We start from the raw sequence: 21944 nt of genomic DNA on the forward strand, positions 1-21944 counted from the left end.
GTCTGCCAGACGCTTGTGCAATAGAAGGGACAGAGCAGATATCTGTCCTTTTAAGGAACTAGCTGACAATCCTTTCTCCAATCCTTCTTGAAGAAAGGACAAAATCCTAGGAATCCTGATCTTACTCCATGAGTATCCTTTGGATTCACACCAAAAAAGATATTTACGCCATATCTTATGATACATTTTCCTGGTGACAGGCTTTCAAGCCTGAATCAAGGTATCTATGACCGACTCAGAGAAACCTCGCTTTGAAAAAATCAAACGTTCAATCTCCAAGCAGTCAGTTGCAGAGAAATTAAATTTGGATGCTGGAACGGACCTTGAATCAGAAGGTCCTGTCGCAGTGGCAGAGTCCATGGTGGCAGAGATGACATGTCCACCAGGTCTGCATATTAAGTCCTGCGTGGCCACGCAGGCACTATCAAAATCACCGAAGCTCTCTCCTGTTTGATTCTGGCAATCAGAGGGCCTCCTCCTGAGTCCACAAACCCTGTGCTTTCAGGGAATTCCAGACCGCACCCCAGCCCAGTAAGCTGGCATCCGTCGTCACTATAACCCACGCTGGCCTGCGGAAACACATTCCCCGGGACAGGTGAACTTGTGACAGCCACCAGAGAAGAGAGTCTCTGGTCTCTTGATCCAGTTATCTGAGGAGATAAATCTGCATAATCCCCATTCCACTGTTTGAGCATGCATAGTTGCAGTGGTCTGAGATGCAAGTGAGCAAACGGAACTATGTCCATTGCCGCTACCATAAGTCCGATTACCTCCATACACTGAGCCACTGACGGTTGAGGAATGGAATGAAGAGCTTGGCAGGTGGTTAAAATCTTTGATTTTCTGACCTCCGTCAGAAAAATTTTCATGTCCACCGAATCTATCAGGAATGGAACTCTTGTGAGAGGAATAAGAGAACTCTTTTTCACGTTCACCTTCCACCCATGAGATCTTAGAAAGGCCAACACTAAGTCTGTGTAAGACTTGGCTAGTTGGAAAGTCGACGCTTGAATTAGGATGTTGTCTAGATAAGGCGCCACCGCTATGCCCCGCGGCCTTAGGACCGCCAGAAGGGACCCTAGCACCTTTGTGAAGATTCTTGGCGCCGTGGCCAAGAAGGGAAGAGCCACAAACTGGTAATGCCTGTCCAGAAAGGCAAACCTGAGGAACTGGTGATGATCTTTGTGGACAGGAATGTGCAGATACGCATCCTTTAAATCCACGGTGGTCATATATTGACCCTCCTGGATCATTGGTAAAAGAGTTTGAATGGTCTCCATCTTGAAGGATGGAACTCTTAGGAATTGGTTTAGGATCTTGAGATCTAGAATTGGTCTGAAGGTTTCCTCTTTTTTTGGGAACCACAAACAGATTGGAGTAAAAACCTTGTCCCTGTTCTGCTTTCGGAACTGGGCAGATCACTCCCATGGTAAAAAGGTCTTCTACACAGCGTAAGAACGCCTCTCTTTTTGTCTGGTTTACAGACAATTGAGAAAGATGGAATCTCCCCCTTGGAGGAGAATCTTTGAAATCTAGAAGATACCCCTGGGTTACAATTTCTACGGCCCAGGAGTCCTGAACGTCTCTTGCCCAGGCCTGAGCAAAGAGACAGAGAGTCTGCCCCCTACTAGATCCGGTCCTGGATCGGGGGTTACCCCTTCATGCTGTCTTAGTGGCAGCAGCAGGCTTTTTGGCCTGTTTACCGTTGTTCCAAGCCTGGTTAAGTCTCCAGGTTGGCTTGGATTGAGCAAAGTTCCCCTCTTGCTTTGCAACAGGGGAAGAGGAAGCGGGACCACCCTTGAAGTTTCGAAAGGAACGAAAATTATTTTGTTTGGTCCTTGTCTTATTTGACTTATCTTGAGGGAGGGCATGTCCCTTCCCCCCCAGTGATGTCTGAAATGATCTCTTTCAGTGCAGGCCCGAATAGGGTCTTGCCTTTGAAAGGGATGGTCAAAAGCTTAGATTTTGATGACACGTCAGCCGACCAGGACTTAAGTCATAACGCTCTACGCGCTAAAATGGCAAAACCTGAATTATTTGCCGCTAACTTAGCGAGATGAAAAGCGGCGTCTGTAATAAAAGAATTAGCAAGCTTAAGAGCCTTAATTCTGTCCAGAATATCATCTAGTGGGGTCTCCACCTGAAGAGCCTCCTCTAGAGCCTCAAACCAAAAGGCAGCTGCAGTGGTTACAGGAACAATGCACGCTAAAGGTTGAAGAAGAAAACCTTGATGAACAAATTTTCTTTAGGAGACCCTCTAATTTTTTATCCATAGGATCTATGAAAGCACAACTGTCTTCAATAGGTATAGTTGTGCGCTTATCCAGAGTAGAAATAGCTCCCTCCACCTTAGGGACCATCTGCCATGAGTCCCGCATGGTGTCAGATATGGGAAACATTTTCTTAAAAACAGGAGGGGGAGCGAACGGAATAACTGGTCTATCCCACTCCTTAGTAACAATGTCCGAAATCCTCTTAGTAACCGGAAAAACAGTGTAAACAGGAACCTCTAAATATTTGTCCATTTTACACAATTTCTCTGGAACTACAATAGGGTCACAATCATCCAGAGTCGCTAAAACCTCCCTGAGCAATAAACGGAGGTGTTCTAGCTTAAATTTAAATGCTGTGATATCTGAATCTGTCTTAAGGAACATCCTTCCTGAATCAGAAACCTCTCCCTCAGATAGCAAATCCCTCATCCCTACCTCAGAACATTGTGAGGGAATATCGGATACGGCTACTAAAGCGTCAGAAGGCTCAGCATTTGTTCTTAACCCAGAGCTACTGCGCTTCCCTTGCAACCCTGGCAGTTTAGATAAAACCTCTGTGAGGGTAGTATTCATAACTGAGGCCATATCTTGCAAGGTGAAAGAATCAGACGCACTAGAAGTACTTGGCGTCGCTTGTGCGGGCGTTACTAGTTGTAACACTTGGGGAGAACTAGATGGCAAAACCTGATTTCCTTCTGTCTGAGAATCATCCAATGCCAAACTCTTTTAAGTCAAAATATGCCGTTTGCAATTTATAGACATATCAGTACAAGTGGGACACATTCTAAGAGGGGGTTCCACAATGGCTTCTAAACAAATTGAGCAATGAGTTTCCTCAATGTCAGACATGTTGAACAGGCTAGAAATGAGACAAGATAGCTTGGAAAACACATTATTTAATAAAAAAAACACAATTTTCAAAAACGGTACTGTGCCTTTAAGAGAAAAAAAAAAAAAAGGCATACACAAACGGCAAAACTGCTTAAAATTGCCTCAAATTTTCCAAAATTTTTACAGTATACTCACTAAGCTTTAGTAAGATTGCACCACAAGTAATCAAGCAATAAACCTCCAAATGAGAAAACCGGATTGACAAGTGTCCAAAACTGGTAAAAAAACCCTGGCAGCACCTTGCCACAGCTCTGCTGTGGCGCCTACCTGCCCTTAGGGAACGATAATGTGGGGATAAAGCTTCGATTAGGCCCCAGAAGTGTACCAGGACCTCCGGTGTTGCTGCTTGTCTACAGAAACTAAATGCGCAACTGAGGCGCGAAAATAGGCCCCGCCCACCTCACTCGATGTTGCTGGGGCCTATACAAAAATCTACCAAACGTTTTTTAAGCCATGTGGGTTATAAAAAACCCTAAACAAGGGTTTTTTATAACCCACAGTAATAAAAACAGTACTCCCAGAACACACAAACGTTTGCCTTATATATCATATTCAAACTGAGTGCCCATAATCTTAACCCTTTATGCAAGCTAGTAATGCCCCTTATAAAACTAGGATTACTGCTTACCCTTCCCCTAATGGGGATACTGTCAGCCTTTCTGAGTTACCACAGTCTCTGCAGAAAAAATGACTGAACATACCTCATTGCTGTATAGCAAGAAACCATTCCTCACACTGAAGTTTTCCTGTACTCCTCAGCTTCTGTGGGAACAGCAGTGGACCTTAGTTACAAATGCTAAGATCATCATTCTCCAGGCAGAAATCTTCATCTATCTCCTGTCTGAGAGTAAATAGTACAACACCGGTACCATTTAAAAATAACAAACTCTTGATTGAAGATAAAATAAAACTAACAGTTTAACACCTCTTTCACTTTACCCTTCCTGCTTAAAGCTGGCAAAGAGAATGACTGGGGGGTGGAGTTAAGGGAGGAGCTATTTAAACAGCTCTGCTGTGGTGCTCTCTTTGCCACTTCCTGTTAGGAAGGATAATATCCCACAAGTAAGGATGAATCCGTGGACTCGGTACATCTTGCAAAAGAAACATGTTTTTTTAATTCTTGTACTACAAATAAAACCGAATTTCTCAATAAAAAAAAAGTAACTTTACCCATTCGATTTACTCTGCTATACTTATGGTAGGTATATGGGTTAAGGAACAAAGATTACACTTTAATTCAAGGCTTATTCTCTATAGAGTAATGTGAAAATCAAAATAATTACAATTCAGAACTGGTGTTTTAGGGGGTACAGTGTACCCTAATTGATTATTTTTACACTGTTAATCCTCAAAGGTGCATGTAAAATTCTATACTCAAAGCAAAAAAAGGAAGGAGCACAGAACAATTAAAGAGACAGTGTAGTGCAAAAATTCCATCCTCAAATTGTTGGCTACAATGTGTGCGCTATATTGATGCTCCAACTACAACCCGATGATCAAAAGCTTATTGGCATAGAGCTCACACAAAAATCTTAGCTTTTATTTCTCTCCAGCATTATATTTTAATGTATACATTTTACCACTTACCGATGAGTAAGAGCCGACGCTGTAATATGGGAACATTTTATGTGCTTCATGAAAAGTATAAAAGAAAACTAAATATCACATTAGAAATGTTGCATTCATTTTAAAAAATAAATTTTATTGTTTCCAACAATGTTTTACATTCATCATATTTAATCAGCACCATACCCACAACTGGTTGTCTTATACATTCAGAATCTTAGAAAAACAAAACAACCCAGAAAAACACACACAAAAAATATATATATGTTCCCAAATAAAGTTTCAGAATTCAGTTTATTTCCAGTGATAAACGTAGTAATCCTCTGCTGGATTATTTGGCTGGTGGTCTCGCATTGTCATCTTCCTTTTGAGAAGCAATATTACCAGTTATACTCGATAGTGATTGAAACAGTGTTGCTGACACTTGATCAATGTCTCTATTGCGAATATAGCAAAGGAATGTAGTCCACAAAAAGGCGCATGCCCCAATATAGGCCGTTCTGACGAATGGTGGGATCAAGCTGAAATTTATGGTCTGTAAAAAGCGAAAAGGTGACAACGGTGAAGCGATATATACAGTTAAAACGTGCATTGTAGGTCTTACATTTTACTGTTTCGCTGCTCCCTTTTCTTCTTTCCCCATTGCTCTTAAAAAGAATGAATCTGTAAGTGGGAGGGATGAGTGCACTAACTTATAAATCACACTAACCACATCTAATTCTTTCCCCTTGAGAGTCTCTCCACCTGTAGGCCACTTTGTTTCTATTACGCATTCTGCTCAAGGGCAAGACATTCCTTTCCATTTGTTTAAGTCTGTCAATGTAAGCACTGCATTGATTGCAATGCCCCCTCACAAATGAAACCTACCCCTATTGTGCTTGTATTGTAATATATCCCATGGATGCATTATACTTTTGTATAGCACTGCTGAACTTGTTGGTGCTTTATAAGTAAATTGACTTTGTATCCTAGAAGACTGGATGAGGTGGAACAAATTTCTTTTCTGGAACTATATAGTGGGGAAAAACACTATTAAAAAAGAGACATGAAACCCAAACATTTTTTTCTTTGTATCCTTTGTGGAAAAGCATATCTAGATAGGCTCAGGAGGTGGGAGCTAGCTGCTTATAGGAGGCTGCACATATATGCATCTTGTTGTTATTAGCTTACCAATGTGTTCAGCTAACTCCCAGTAGTGCATTGCTACTCCTTCAATAACAGAATTTATGTTTACCTGATAAATTACTTTCTCCAACGGTGTGTCCGGTCCACGGCGTCATCCTTACTTGTGGGATATTCTCCTCCCCAACAGGAAATGGCAAAGAGCCCAGCAAAGCTGGTCACATGATCCCTCCTAGGCTCCGCCTTCCCCAGTCATTCGACCGACGTAAAGGAGGAATATTTGCATAGGAGAAATCATATGATACCGTGGTGACTGTAGTTAAAGAAAATAAATTATCAGACCTGATTAAAAAACCAGGGCGGGCCGTGGACCGGACACACCGTTGGAGAAAGTAATTTATCAGGTAAACATAAATTCTGTTTTCTCCAACATAGGTGTGTCCGGTCCACGGCGTCATCCTTACTTGTGGGAACCAATACCAAAGCTTTAGGACACGGATGAAGGGAGGGAGCAAATCAGGTCACCTAGATGGAAGGCACCACGGCTTGCAAAACCTTTCTCCCAAAAATAGCCTCAGAAGAAGCAAAAGTATCAAATTTGTAAAATTTAGTAAAAGTGTGCATTGAAGACCAAGTCGCTGCCTTACATATCTGATCAACAGAAGCCTAGTTCTTGAAGGCCCATGTGGAAGCCACAGCCCTAGTAGAATGAGCTGTGATTCTTTCAGGAGGCTGCCGTCCGGCAGTCTCGTAAGCCAATCTGATGATGCTTTTAATCCAAAAAGAGAGAGAGGTAGAAGTTGCTTTTTGACCTCTCCTTTTACCAGAATAAACAACAAACAAAGAAGATGTTTGTCTAAAATCCTTTGTAGCATCTAAATAGAATTTTAGAGCACGAACTACATCCAAATTGTGCAACAAACGTTCCTTCTTTGAAACTGGATTCGGACACAAAGAAGGCACGACTATCTCCTGGTTAATGTTTTTGTTAGAAACAACTTTCGGAAGAAAACCAGGTTTAGTACGTAAAACCACCTTATCTGCATGGAACACCAGATAAGGAGGAGAACACTGCAGAGCAGATAATTCTGAAAGTCTTCTAGCAGAAGAAATTGCAACCAAAAACAAAACTTTCCAAGATAATAACTTAATATCAACGGAATGTAAGGGTTCAAACGGAACCCCCTGAAGAACTGAAAGAACTAAGTTGAGACTCCAAGGAGGAGTCAAAGGTTTGTAAACAGGCTTGATTCTAACCAGAGCCTGAACAAAGGCTTGAACATCTGGCACAGCTGCCAGCTTTTTGTGAAGTAACACAGACAAGGCAGAAATCTGTCCCTTCAAAGAACTTGCAGATAATCCTTTCTCCAAACCTTCTTGAAGAAAGGATAGAATCTTAGGAATTTTTACCTTGTCCCAAGGGAATCCTTTAGATTCACACCAACAGATATATTTTTTCCATATTTTGTGGTAGATTTTTCTAGTTACAGGCTTTCTGGCCTGAACAAGAGTATCAATGACAGAATCTGAGAACCCTCGCTTTGATAAGATCAAGCGTTCAATCTCCAAGCAGTCAGTTGGAGTGAGACCAGATTCGGATGTTCGAACGGACCTTGAACAAGAAGGTCTCGTCTCAAAGGTAGCTTCCATGGTGGAGCCGATGACATATTCACCAGGTCTGCATACCAAGTCCTGCGTGGCCACGCAGGAGCTATCAAGATCACCGATGCCCTCTCCTGATTGATCCTGGCTACCAGCCTGGGGATGAGAGGAAACGGCGGGAATACATAAGCTAGTTTGAAGGTCCAAGGTGCTACTAGTGCATCTACTAGAGTCGCCTTGGGATCCCTGGATCTGGACCCGTAGCAAGGAACCTTGAAGTTCTGACGAGAGGCCATCAGATCCATGTCTGGAATGCCCCACAATTGAGTAATTTGGGCAAAGATTTCCGGATGGAGTTCCCACTCCCCCGGATGAAATGTCTGACGACTCAGAAAATCCGCTTCCCAATTTTCCACTCCTGGGATGTGGATTGCAGACAAGTGGCAGGAGTGAGTCTCCGCCCATTGAATGATTTTGGTCACTTCTTCCATCGCCAGGGAACTCCTTGTTCCCCCCTGATGGTTGATGTACGCAACAGTCGTCATGTTGTCTGATTGAAACCGTATGAACTTGGCCTTTGCTAGCTGAGGCCAAGCCTTGAGAGCATTGAATATCGCTCTCAGTTCCAGAATATTTATCGGGAGAAGAGATTCTTCCCGAGACCAAAGACCCTGAGCTTTCAGGGGTCCCCAGACCGCGCCCCAGCCCACCAGACTGGCGTCGGTCGTGACAATGACCCACTCTGGTCTGCGGAAGCTCATCCCCTGTGACAGGTTGTCCAGGGACAGCCACCAACGGAGTGAATCTCTGGTCCTCTGATCTACTTGTATCGTCGGAGACAAGTCTGTATAGTCCCCATTCCACTGACTGAGCATGCACAGTTGTAATGGTCTTAGATGAATTCGCGCAAAAGGAACTATGTCCATTGCCGCTACCATCAAACCTATTACTTCCATGCACTGCGCTATAGAAGGAAGAGGAACAGAATGAAGTATTTGACAAGAGTTTAGAAGTTTTGATTTTCTGGCCTCTGTCAGAAAAATCCTCATTTCTAAGGAGTCTATTATTGTTCCCAAGAAGGGAACCCTTGTTGACGGAGATAGCGAACTTTTTTCTACGTTCACTTTCCACCCGTGAGATCTGAGAAAGGCCAGGACAATGTCCGTGTGAGCCTTTGCTTGTGGAAGGGACGACGCTTGAATCAGAATGTCGTCCAAGTAAGGTACTACTGCAATGCCCCTTGGTCTTAGCACCGCTAGAAGGGACCCTAGTACCTTTGTGAAAATTCTTGGAGCAGTGGCTAATCCGAACGGAAGTGCCACAAACTGGTAATGCTTGTCCAGGAATGCGAACCTTAGGAACCGATGATGTTCCTTGTGGATAGGAATATGTAGATACGCATCCTTTAAATCCACCGTGGTCATGAATTGACCTTCCTGGATGGAAGGAAGAATTGTTCGAATGGTTTCCATTTTGAACGATGGAACCTTGAGAAACTTGTTTAGGATCTTGAGATCTAAGATTGGTCTGAATGTTCCCTCTTTTTTGGGAACTACGAACAGATTGGAGTAGAACCCCATCCCTTGTTCTCCTAATGGAACAGGATGAATCACTCCCATTTTTAACAGGTCTTCTACACAATGTAAGAATGCCTGTTTTTTTATGAGGTCTGAAGACAATTGAGACCTGTGGAACCTCCCCCTTGGGGGAAGCCCCTTGAATTCCAGAAGATAACCTTGGGAGACTATTTCTAGTGCCCAAGGATCCAGAACATCTCTTGCCCAAGCCTGAGCGAAGAGAGAGAGTCTGCCCCCCACCAGATCCGGTCCCGGATCGGGGGCCAACATCTCATGCTGTCTTGGTAGCAGTGGCAGGTTTCTTGGCCTGCTTTCCTTTGTTCCAGCCTTGCATTGGCCTCCAGGCTGGCTTGGCTTGAGAAGTATTACCCTCTTGCTTAGAGGACGTAGCACTTGGGGCTGGTCCGTTTCTGCGAAAGGGACGAAAATTAGGTTTATTTTTGGCTTTGAAAGACCTATCCTGAGGAAGGGCGTGGCCCTTGCCCCCAGTGATATCAGAGATAATCTCTTTCAAGTCAGGGCCAAACAGCGTTTTCCCCTTGAAAGGAATGTTAAGCAATTTGTTCTTGGAAGACGCATCCGCTGACCAAGATTTTAGCCAAAGCGCTCTGCGCACCACAATAGCAAAACCAGAATTTTTCGCCGCTAACCTAGCCAATTGCAAAGTGGCGTCTAGGGTGAAAGAATTAGCCAATTTGAGAGCATGAATTCTGTCCATAATCTCCTCATAAGAAGAAGAATTATTATTGAGCGCCTTTTCTAGTTCATCGAACCAGAAACACGCTGCTGTAGTGACAGGAACAATGCATGAAATTGGTTGTAGAAGGTAACCTTGCTGAACAAACATCTTTTTAAGCAAACCTTCTAATTTTTTATCCATAGGATCTTTGAAAGCACAACTATCTTCTATGGGTATAGTGGTGCGTTTGTTTAGAGTAGAAACCGCCCCCTCGACCTTGGGGACTGTCTGCCATAAGTCCTTTCTGGGGTCGACCATAGGAAACAATTTCTTAAATATGGGGGGAGGGACGAAAGGTATACCGGGCCTTTCCCATTCTTTATTTACAATGTCCGCCACCCGCTTGGGTATAGGAAAAGCTTCGGGGGGCCCCGGGACCTCTAGGAACTTGTCCATTTTACATAATTTCTCTGGAATGACCAAATTCTCACAATCATCCAGAGTAGATAACACCTCCTTAAGCAGAGCGCGGAGATGTTCCAATTTAAATTTAAATGTAATCACATCAGGTTCAGCTTGTTGAGAAATTTTCCCTGAATCTGAAATTTCTCCCTCAGACAAAACCTCCCTGGCCCCCTCAGACTGGTGTAGGGGCACTTCAGAACCAATATCATCAGCGTCCTCATGCTCTTCAGTATTTTCTAAAACAGAGCAGTCGCGCTTTCGCTGATAAGTGGGCATTTTGGCTAAAATGTTTTTGATAGAATTATCCATTACAGCCGTTAATTGTTGCATAGTAAGGAGTATTGGCGCACTAGATGTACTAGGGGCCTCCTGTGTGGGCAAGACTGGTGTAGACGAAGGAGGGGATGATGCAGTACCATGCTTACTCCCCTCACTTGAGGAATCATCTTGGGCATCATTTTCTCTAAATTTTGTGTCACATAAATCACATCTATTTAAATGAGAAGGAACCTTGGCTTCCCCACATACAGAACACAGTCTATCTGGTAGTTCAGACATGTTAAACAGGCATAAACTTGATAACAAAGTACAAAAAACGTTTTAAAATAAAACCGTTACTGTCACTTTAAATTTTAAACTGAACACACTTTATTACTGCATATGTGAAAAAGTATGAAGGAATTGTTCAAAATTCACCAAAATTTCACCACAGTGTCTTAAAGCCTTAAAAGTATTGCACACCAAATTTGGAAGCTTTAACCCTTAAAATAACGGAACCGGAGCCGTTTTTATATTTAACCCCTTTACAGTCCCTGGTATCTGCTTTGCTGAGACCCAACAAAGCCCAAAGGGGAATACGATACCAAATGACGCCTTCAGAAAGTCTTTTCTATGTATCAGAGCTCCTCACACATGCATCTGCATGTCATGCTTCCCAAAAACAAGTGCGCAATAGAGGCGCGAAAATGAGACTCTGCCTATGATTAGGGAAAGCCCCTAGAGAATAAGGTGTCCAATACAGTGCCTGCCGGTTATTTTACATAGTTCCCAAGATTAAAATAATTCCTCAAGGCTATGGAGTATAAAATATGCTTATATATAAATCGTTTTAGCCCAGAAAATGTCTACAGTCTTAAAAGCCCTTGTGAAGCCCTTTTTTCTCTTCATGTAATAAAAATGGCTTACCGGATCCCATAGGGAAAATGACAGCTTCCAGCATTACATCGTCTTGTTAGAAATGTGTCATACCTCAAGCAGCAAAAGTCTGCTCCCTGTTTCCCCCAACTGAAGTTAATTCCTCTCAACAGTCCTGTGTGGAAACAGCCATCGATTTTAGTAACGGTTGCTAAAATCATTTTCCTCTTACAAACAGAAATCTTCATCTCTTTTCTGTTTCAGAGTAAATAGTACATACCAGCACTATTTTAAAATAACAAACTCTTGATTGAATAATAAAAACTACAGTTAAACACTAAAAAACTCTAAGCCATCTCCGTGGAGATGTTGCCTGTACAACGGCAAAGAGAATGACTGGGGAAGGCGGAGCCTAGGAGGGATCATGTGACCAGCTTTGCTGGGCTCTTTGCCATTTCCTGTTGGGGAGGAGAATATCCCACAAGTAAGGATGACGCCGTGGACCGGACACACCTATGTTGGAGAAAAAGGATACCAAGAGAATTAAGTAAAATTGTTAACATAAGTAAATTGGAAAGTTGTTTAAAAGTGTATGTTCTATCTGAATCATGAAGGAAAATTTTGGATTTCATGTCCCTTTAAGTTTCTATCAGAGACGTGTACTTAAACTTACAAGATGGCGAGAGAATTAATGAAAGTGCAAGCAGAAGGAAAAGGCAAATGATAGCAAAAATGCTTCCAGCAAAAGCTAAGAGAGACACACTGCACTAATGCCTCTAATCAAAACAGAACTGTACAATGCGCACATAAGTCTAATACTATTACTATGATTGCCTTTCATTTTATTCTTTCGCTAATAAAATAACCTTAAAGTGAAAGTCAATCCTAGAATTTGTGAAACGCTAGGATTGACCATTGGAACAAATGAAGGGGAATTTAATTCATGAAGCATTAACTACTTAATGCAGAAAGCTCCTTTATTTGTTTCAAGCGTTCGCCGTACTGAGCTGCTCAGGCAGCCCACGACAGAACGATGTTTTGTTAGGAGGTGACGTTTCCAAGCCGGATTTCCCACACGGCTATTGGCTAAGAGGTGAAAACGTAACCTCTCAAGCAAAACAGCGTTCTGCCGTGGGCTGCCTGAGCAGCTCAGTATGGCGAACGCTTTAAACAAATAAAGGAGCTTTCTGCATTAAGTAGTTAATGCTTCATGAATGAAATTCCCCTTTATTTGTTCCAATGGTCAATCCTAGCGTTTCACAAATTCTAGGATTGACTTTCACTTTAAGGTTATTTTATTAGCGAAAGAATAAAATGAAAGGCAATCATAGTAATAGTATTAGACTTATGTGAGCATCATTTTTTTTATTTCAGCTGTTGGATAGATTATACAATTTTAAACTTTTGACTTTACTACTATTATCTAATTTGCTTCATGTTCCTGATATCCAGTTACAGAATTTGCTTTTTGGCCTCTAGGAAGCATGGGACAAAGAACAATTTGTACACAAAAAACATAATTTATGCTTACCTGATAAATTCCTTTCTTCTGTAGTGTGATCAGTCCACGGGTCATCATTACTTTTGGGATATTACTCCTCCCCAACAGGAAGTGCAAGAGGATTCACCCAGCAGAGCTGCATATAGCTCCTCCCCTCTACGTCACTCCCAGTCATTCGACCAAGGACCAACGAGAAAGGAAAAGCCAAGGGTGAAGTGGTGACTGGAGTATAAATCAAAAAATATTTACCTGCCTTAAAAACAGGGCGGGCCGTGGACTGATCACACTACAGAAGAAAGGAATTTATCAGGTAAGCATAAATTATGTTTTCTTCTGTTAAGTGTGATCAGTCCACGGGTCATCATTACTTCTGGGATACCAATACCAAAGCAAAAGTACACGGATGACGGGAGGGATAGGCAGGCTCTTTATACAGAAGGAACCACTGCCTGAAGAACCTTTCTCCCAAAAATAGCCTCCGATGAAGCAAAAGTGTCAAATTTGTAAAATTTGGAAAAAGTATGAAGCGAAGACCAAGTTACAGCCTTGCAAATCTGTTCAACAGAGGCCTCATTCTTGAAGGCCCAAGTGGAAGCCACAGCTCTAGTAGAATGAGCTGTAATTCTTTCAGGAGGCTGCTGTCCAGCAGTCTCATAAGCTAAACGAATTATGCTACGAAGCCAAAAAGAAAGAGAGGTAGCGGAAGCTTTTTGACCTCTCCTCTGCCCAGAGTAAATGACAAACAGAGAAGACGTTTGTCGAAATTCCTTAGTTGCCTGTAAGTAAAATTTTAGAGCACGGACTACATCCAGGTTGTGCAGTAGACGTTCCTTCTTTGAAGAAGGATTTGGGCATAAGGAAGGAACAACAATCTCTTGATTGATATTCCTGTTAGTAACTACCTTAGGTAAGAACCCAGGTTTAGTACGCAGGACTACCTTATCCGAATGAAAAATCAAATAAGGAGAATCACAATGTAAGGCTGATAATTCAGAGACTCTTCGAGCCGAGGAAATAGCCATTAAAAATAGAACTTTCCAAGATAACAACTTTATATCAATGGAATGAAGGGGTTCAAACGGAACGCCCTGTAAAACATTAAGAACAAGGTTTAAACTCCATGGTGGAGCAACAGTTTTAAACACAGGCTTAATTCTGGCCAAAGCCTGACAAAAAGCCTGGACGTCAGGAACTTCTGACAGACGTTTGTGTAACAGAATGGACAGAGCTGAGATCTGTCCCTTTAATGAACTAGCAGATAAACCCTTTTCTAAACCTTCTTGTAGAAAAGACAATATCCTAGGAATCCTAACCTTACTCCAAGAGTAACCTTTGGATTCACACCAATATAGGTATTTACGCCATATCTTATGGTAAATCTTTCTGGTAACAGGTTTCCTAGCCTGTATTAAGGTATCAATAACTGACTCAGAAAATCCACGTCTTGATAAAATCAAGCGTTCAATTTCCAAGCAGTCAGCTTCAGAGAAGTTAGATTTTGATGTTTGAAGGGACCCTGTATCAGAAGGTCCTGTTTCAGAGGTAGAGACCAAGGTGGACAGGATGACATGTCCACCAGGTCTGCATACCAAGTCCTGCGTGGCCACGCAGGTGCTATTAGAATCACTGATGCTCTCTCTTGTTTGATTCTGGCAATCAATCGAGGAAGCAACGGGAAGGGTGGAAACACGTAAGCCATCCTGAAGTCCCAAGGTGCTGTCAGAGCATCTATCAGGACTGCTCCTGGATCCCTGGATCTGGACCCGTAACGAGGAAGCTTGGCGTTCTGTCGAGACGCCATGAGATCTATCTCTGGTTTGCCCCAACGTCAAAGTATTTGGGCAAAGACCTCCGGATGAAGTTCCCACTCCCCCGGATGAAAAGTCTGACGACTTAAGAAATCCGCCTCCCAGTTCTCCACTCCCGGGATGTGGATTGCTGACAGGTGGCAAGAGTGAGACTCTGCCCAGCAAATTATCTTTGATACTTCCATCATAGCTAGGGAGCTTCTTGTCCCTCCCTGATGGTTGATGTAAGCTACAGTCGTGATGTTGTCCGATTGAAACCTGATGAACCCCCGAGTTGTCAACTGGGGCCAAGCCAGGAGGGCATTGAGAACTGCTCTCAATTCCAGAATGTTTATTGGCAGGAGACTCTCCTCCTGACTCCATTGTCCCTGAGCCTTCAGAGAATTCCAGACGGCACCCCAACCTAGAAGGCTGGCGTCTGTTGTTACAATTGTCCAGTCTGGTCTGCTGAATGGCATCCCCCTGGACAGATGTGGCCGAGAAAGCCACCATAGAAGAGAATTTCTGGTCTCTTGATCCAGATTCAGAGAAGGGGATAAGTCTGAGTAATCCCCATTCCACTGACTTAGCATGCACAGTTGCAGTGGTCTGAGGTGTAAGCGTGCAAAGGGTACTATGTCCATTGCCGCTACCATTAAGCCAATTACCTCCATGCATTGAGCCACTGACGGGTGTTGAATGGAATGAAGGGTGCGGCAAGCACTTTGAAGTCTTGTTAGCCTGTCCTCTGTCAGGTAAATCTTCATTTCTACAGAATCTATAAGAGTCCCCAGGAAGGGAACTCTTGTGAGTGGAACGAGTGAACTTTTCTTTTCGTTCACCTTCCATCCATGTGACCTTAGAAATGCCAGCACTAACTCTGTATGAGACTTGGCAGTTTGAAAGCTTGAAGCTTGTATCAGAATGTCGTCTAGGTATGGAGCTACCGAGATTCCCCGCGGTCTTAGTACCGCCAGAAGAGCACCCAGAACCTTTGTGAAGATTCTTGGAGCTGTAGCCAATCCGAATGGAAGAGCCACAAACTGGTAATGCCTGTCTAGGAAGGCAAACCTTAGGTACCGATAATGATCTTTGTGAATCGGTATGTGAAGGTAAGCATCTTTTAAATCTACAGTGGTCATGTATTGACCCTCTTGGATCATAGGTAAAATTGTCCGAATAGCCTCCATCTTGAACGATGGAACTCTTAGGAATTTGTTTAGGATCTTTAAGTCCAGGATTGGTCTGAAAGTTCCCTCTTTTTTGGAAACCACAAACAGATTTGAGTAAAACCCCTGTCCCTGTTCCGATCGTGGAACTGGATGGATTACTCCCATTAACAAGAGCTCTTGTACGCAGCGTAGAAACGCCTCTTTCTTTGTCTGGATTGTTGACAATCTTGACAGATGAAATCTCTCTCTTGGAGGAGAGTATTTGAAGTCCAGAAGGTATCCCTGAGATATTATCTCTAGCGCCCAGGGATCCTGAACATCTCTTGCCCAAGCCTGGGCGAAGAGAGAAAGTCTGCCCCCCACTAGATCCGATCCCGGATCGGGGGCCCTCAATTCATGCTGTTTTAGGGGCAGCAGCAGGTTTCCTAGTCTGCTTGCCCTTGTTCCAGGACTGGTTAGGTTTCCAGCCTTGTCTGTAGCGAGCAACAGCTCCTTCCTGTTTTGGTGCAGAGGAAGTTGATGCTGCTCCTGCTTTGAAATTACGAAAGGAACGAAAATTAGACTGTCTAGTCTTGGCTTTGTCCTGAGGCAGGGCATGGCCTTTACCTCCTGTAATGTCAGCGATAATCTCTTTCAACCCGGGCCCGAATAAGGTCTGCCCTTTGAAAGGTATATTAAGCAATTTAGACTTAGAAGTAACATCAGCTGACCAGGATTTTAGCCACAGCGCCCTGCGTGCCTGAATGGCGAATCCTGAATTTTTCGCCGTAAGTTTAGTAAGATGTACTACGGCCTCCGAAATGAATGAATTAGCTAGTTTAAGGACTCTAAGCCTGTCCGTAATGTCGTCCAGAGTAGCTGAACCAATGTTCTCTTCGAGAGACTCAATCCAGAATGCCGCTGCAGCCGTGATCGGCGCAATGCATGCAAGGGGTTGCAATATAAAACCTTGTTGAACAAACATTTTCTTAAGGTAACCCTCTAACTTTTTATCCATTGGATCTGAAAAAGCACAGCTATCCTCCACCGGGATAGTGGTACGCTTAGCTAAGGTAGAAACTGCTCCCTCCACCTTAGGGACCGTTTGCCATAAGTCCCTTGTGGTGGCGTCTATTGGAAACATTTTTCTAAATATCGGAGGGGGTGAGAACGGCACACCGGGTCTATCCCACTCCTTAGTAACAATTTCAGTAAGTCTCTTAGGTATAGGAAAAACCTCAGTACTCGTCGGTACCGCAAAATATTTATCCAACCTACACATTTTCTCTGGTATTGCAACTGTGTTACAATCATTCAGAGCCGCTAACACCTCCCCTAGTAATACACGGAGGTTTTCCAGTTTAAATTTAAAATTTGAAATATCTGAATCCAGTCTGTTTGGATCAGAACCGTCACCCACAGAATGAAGTTCTCCGTCCTCATGTTCTGCCACCTGTGACGCAGTGTCTGACATGGCCCTAATATTATCAGCGCACTCTGTTCTCACCCCAGAGTGATCACGCTTACCTCTTAGTTCTGGTAATTTAGCCAAAACCTCAGTCATAACAGTAGCCATATCCTGTAATGTGATTTGTAATGGCCGCCCAGATGTACTCGGCGCTACAATATCACGCACCTCCCTCTGAGCGGGAGATGTAGGTACTGACACGTGAGGCGAGTTAGTCGGCATAACTCTCCCCTCGTTGTTTGGTGAAATTTGTTCAATTTGTACAGATTGACTTTTATTTAAAGTAGCATCAATACAGTTAGTACATAAATTTCTATTGGGCTCCACTTTGGCATTGCAACAAATGACACAGGCATCATCCTCTGAATCAGACATGTTTAACACACTAGCAAATAAACTTGCAACTTGGAAATACAATTCAATTAGAATAATATTAAAATGTACTGTGCCTTTAAGAAGCACAGAAGATCTATGACAGTTGAAAATTAATAAATTGAAACAGTTATAGCCTCAATCCTTGTAAACAACACAACTTTAGCAAAGGTTTAATCCCATTAGCAAAGATAACAAATTCTGAAAGCAGGAAACAAATTACAGAATAAACGTTTTTTATCTCAGTCAAACTATAATTCTCACAGCTCTGCTGAGAGAAATTACCTCCCTCAAAATAAGTTTTGAAGACCCCTGAGCTCTGTAGAGATGAACCGGATCATGCAGGGAATACAATGAGTTGCTGACTGAAATATTTGATGCATAGAAAAAGCGCCAAAAAACGGCCCCTCCCCCTCACACACAGCAGTGAGGGAGAACAGAAACTGTCAGAAAAACAGATTAAGCAACTGCCAAGTGGAAAAATAGTGCCCAAACATTTATTCACACAGTACCTCAGCAAATGAAAACGATTTTACATTCCAGCAAAAACGTTAAACATAATCTCTAGTTATTAAACAGCTTTATGTATTTCTTACAGTGTAATTCTAGTGAAGTACCATTCCCCAGAATACTGAAGTGTAAAGTATACATACATGACATTATATCGGTATGGCAGGATTTTCTCATCAATTCCATTGTCAGAAAATAAAAACTGCTACATACCTCTATGCAGATTCATCTGCCCGCTGTCCCCTGATCTGAAGTTTACCTCACTCCTCAGATGGCCGAGAACAGCAATATGATCTTAACTACTCCGGCTAAAATCATAGCAAAACTCTGGTAGATTCTTCTTCAAACTCTGCCAGAGAGGTAATAACACACTCCGGTGCTATTTTAAAATAACAATCTTTTGATTGAAGATATAAAACTAAGTATAATCACCATAGTCCTCTCACACATCCTATCTAGTCGTTGGGTGCAAGAGAATGACTGGGAGTGACGTAGAGGGGAGGAGCTATATGCAGCTCTGCTGGGTGAATCCTCTTGCACTTCCTGTTGGGGAGGAGTAATATCCCAGAAGTAATGATGACCCGTGGACTGATCACACTTAACAGAAGAAACAAGACGTGATTAATGTCCCTTTTAATGACGGCAAAAGATGTATCAATGTGTTGATGAATTGATATCAGCTATATTAAGATCACTTGGCTATGCATATTGCAAGATGTGCATATTTGGTTCTCGAGGTAAAGACCCTATACAGCAGTAATACAAATTATCAGCATATAAAAGCAAATTTGTGCTAATATGCAACATATTATGTAATATGTCACCATAACACTCAGACATCCCAACTCACCTAAAGCATCTGACCACTGTCTGCAAACAAACCATCTATTTCACAAAGGCCAGCTGAGACTCACTTCACTAAGATATCTCAGCTCACCTAAATCATCTAACCACTGTATGTGAACAAACAATCTATTTCACACAAATCCCAGGTGTGAATCAATTTACTAAGACATCCCAGCTAACCTAAATCATCTGACCACTGTCTGCAAACAAAACATCTATTTCCCATAGTACTTTCTGCCCTCCCACCCTGATGTGAACTCTGGATTTACCATCACTTTAAGAGTGGTTATATAATAAAGCGTATCAGAAACGTTAGGATTTACCATCACTAAAAACAAACATGAGTTTCTGTCATAGTTTCCTAAAAAACAGCTTTACACTCACCCTAGCTTTTAGGAAAGTATATAGCTAATTCAGCATCTCCGGCGCCCATGGCACAGTTCTCTTCTCCCATAAGGTGACGTTTAAACCTCTAGCTGTGCTAGGATGTCAGCTGACATGCACAGCTATTGATCTAGAGGTGGAAACGTCACCTCATTGAAGAAAGCGATGTGCGGTGGGTGGCCGGAGATGCTGTGTTAGCGATCTACTTTCCCAACAGCTAGGGTGAGTGCAATGCTGTTTTTAAAAAAAAATAAAACTATGAAATAAACTCATGTTTATCTTTAGTGATGGTAAATCCTAGCGTTAGTTATACGCTTGGGTTTACCATCTCTTTAATTGCTCTCCGGTGGAACTAGCGCAGTCAATCTGATTTCAATGAAGTTGCACATTCTTCTACACTTCTTTACTTTTCCTCCTCTTTATACAGCTATATTGCTCCCTACATTTTAATGTCATTCTTCGTCTTCCTCCCGATGCTGTTAGCACACACATTCTCCCATTTACAGGTTCAATCTTTATAACGCATAAATTACTTAACCATGTTTCTGAATTTTCTTCCCTCTAAGGGTTACCCCATAAGCCATGTTGTCCTGGACACTTATGAGTTACACATGTTGCAGAGTGTGCAGAAGGGAACATGAATTGCGCTTCTAAACAGCACATGAAGAGTGACCCTTACAGCCCTATTCATGTTCCTGCCTGCACCATGTATAACTCATAGCTGTACAGGAAAACAAAGCTACTCCCCTCTACTATAAGATTGTAAGCTTGAGAGCCTTTATACCGGTAGGACACTTTGAATAAGTGCTCCAATCATAGATTGTGCCCAAGGGCAGGCCACTCCTCTCCTCTTGTTTTAAGTCTGTTGATTCAAGTACTGCAGCAATGTACCCTCACAAATGTAACCTAATCTTACTGTACTTGTTAGCCTATGTATTGTTATGTACCCCATGATTCTACTTTACTTTGTATAGCGGTGCAGAATATGTTGGCGCTTTATAAGTAACAGTTATATGTAATACATTTCACAATAACATCCCACATGGATGTGAATAAAACATAATCACAGTGATGCATTATCTGAGGAACTACATTTACCACTAAAGCAGGACATTAATGTATCCCTGTATCATACTTGTACAGTACCAGAATAATGATACATGAGAGGGGTGTCAAAAAATAGTGGTTATTACAGAACTTTTTTTTCTTTTTATATATATATATATAAACTCTTCTGGAGCCTTTTTTAAATTCATATTTTATAATTGTATCACTATATAAAAAAAGTTACTTGTAAACATGTTTTAGCATCTTCATACCAGTATAACACAAATGAAGTAAATAGATATTCAAGGTGATAGCTATATTAGTTGTCACTTACCTGAAAGACTGTCCAACATACAACTCCAGTCTAAAAAACAAACAGAATGATAGTAGAGTTAAGTACAAACAATAAAATAATTTCTTTTGTTTAAATAGAGTGGTTATATGACGTGCAATATGCAACAGACTGAGAAGAACTGTGGTTTTATTGGAATCTTAGGAATGGTTCAAATTATACTTTATAGACCCACAAATTGTAGGTAGATAGCACTTACTGATACAAGCACTGTTTGGGAGCTTCCACAATAATCTTTCTATTGACTTATAAATTCAACACAGTCTTACGCATCCAATTTCTGTTTAGGTTTATTTTATAGTAGTTATTTCATTATCTGGTTTCTCCCACCCCTTATTGGTCAATTTCAAAGGGTTATTCTCTCCCAAGTGGATGTCTATAATATGGACTAATTTTGTCTGATACAGGAAGATAAATACTAGAGCCAGACAGTTTCTGAACATTACTTGTAACTGACTCTCAAAGGGACTGGGAGTAAGATTCTATGATCCTTGAATTGTGAAACTCTTTTTGAAGTATGATGTACAATGTCTGTAAGGCTTTGAATATCCTACTAATTATATCCATATGTAAAGAATGACCTTATATGTTGTATATAATATAAAATGCTTTAATAAAAATAATTTAAACATAAAAAGGGATTAATGCTAAATTTACATGCTCTAATTAACAAAGGTTAAGCACAAAGGTAAACTCACACTCAGAAGCTGCTGACCTTGAGGCTCACAAGGAGGATCTGCAATAGTTGTGGCTCCTGTGTTGAGCTTTACCCATCTTTGTGTGCAACCCCAGTGATAATAAAATGACACTCTTTAACAAATTAAAGCATCCCATTTTTTACATTACAAAACAACAGTACTGGTATATCAGCGCTAGCAGTCAGAGTGGGAGTGAAGTAAGAAAGCCGGTTTCCCTCAATCAGTAATTTTTACATTAGACTGGCACTTAAAGGTCAAAAGAAATGGGTTTCCATGGCCGAGCAGCTGTACACAAGCCTCACATCAACATGCGCAATGTCAAGCACACCGCAACTGGACTCTGGAGCCATTGAAACGTGTTTGTGTTCTACCATCTGGCAATCTACTGGAAGAATCTGGATGTGGCAGATGACAGGAGAGGGCTACCTAATGCACAGTGCTTACTGTAAAGTTTGGTGAAGGAGGGATAATCATCTGGGGCTGTTTTTCAGGGTTTTGGCAAAGCCTCTTAGTTCCAAT

The 21944-nt window shown here is 42.0% G+C and overlaps 1 protein-coding gene across 2 annotated transcripts in view; it reads right to left on the reverse strand.

The window, feature by feature from the left end:
* Window positions 1–4845: 4845 nt before the first annotated feature.
* MPV17L (MPV17 mitochondrial inner membrane protein like) overlaps window positions 4846–21944 on the reverse strand; it is a 59837-nt gene continuing 42738 nt past the window's right edge. For both annotated transcript variants that reach the window (XM_053690626.1, XM_053690627.1), the window contains 2 exons: window positions 20710–20739; window positions 4846–5265 (listed from right to left, as the gene is read on the reverse strand). In XM_053690626.1, coding sequence (XP_053546601.1) covers window positions 5062–5265; window positions 20710–20739 — 234 coding nt within the window. In that variant the 3' untranslated portion in view covers window positions 4846–5061. The remainder of the gene's footprint in view (window positions 5266–20709; window positions 20740–21944) is intronic.

The sequence above is a fragment of the Bombina bombina genome, chromosome 8, assembly GCF_027579735.1.
Source record: "Bombina bombina isolate aBomBom1 chromosome 8, aBomBom1.pri, whole genome shotgun sequence".
Classification (NCBI taxonomy): Eukaryota; Metazoa; Chordata; class Amphibia; order Anura; family Bombinatoridae; genus Bombina; species Bombina bombina.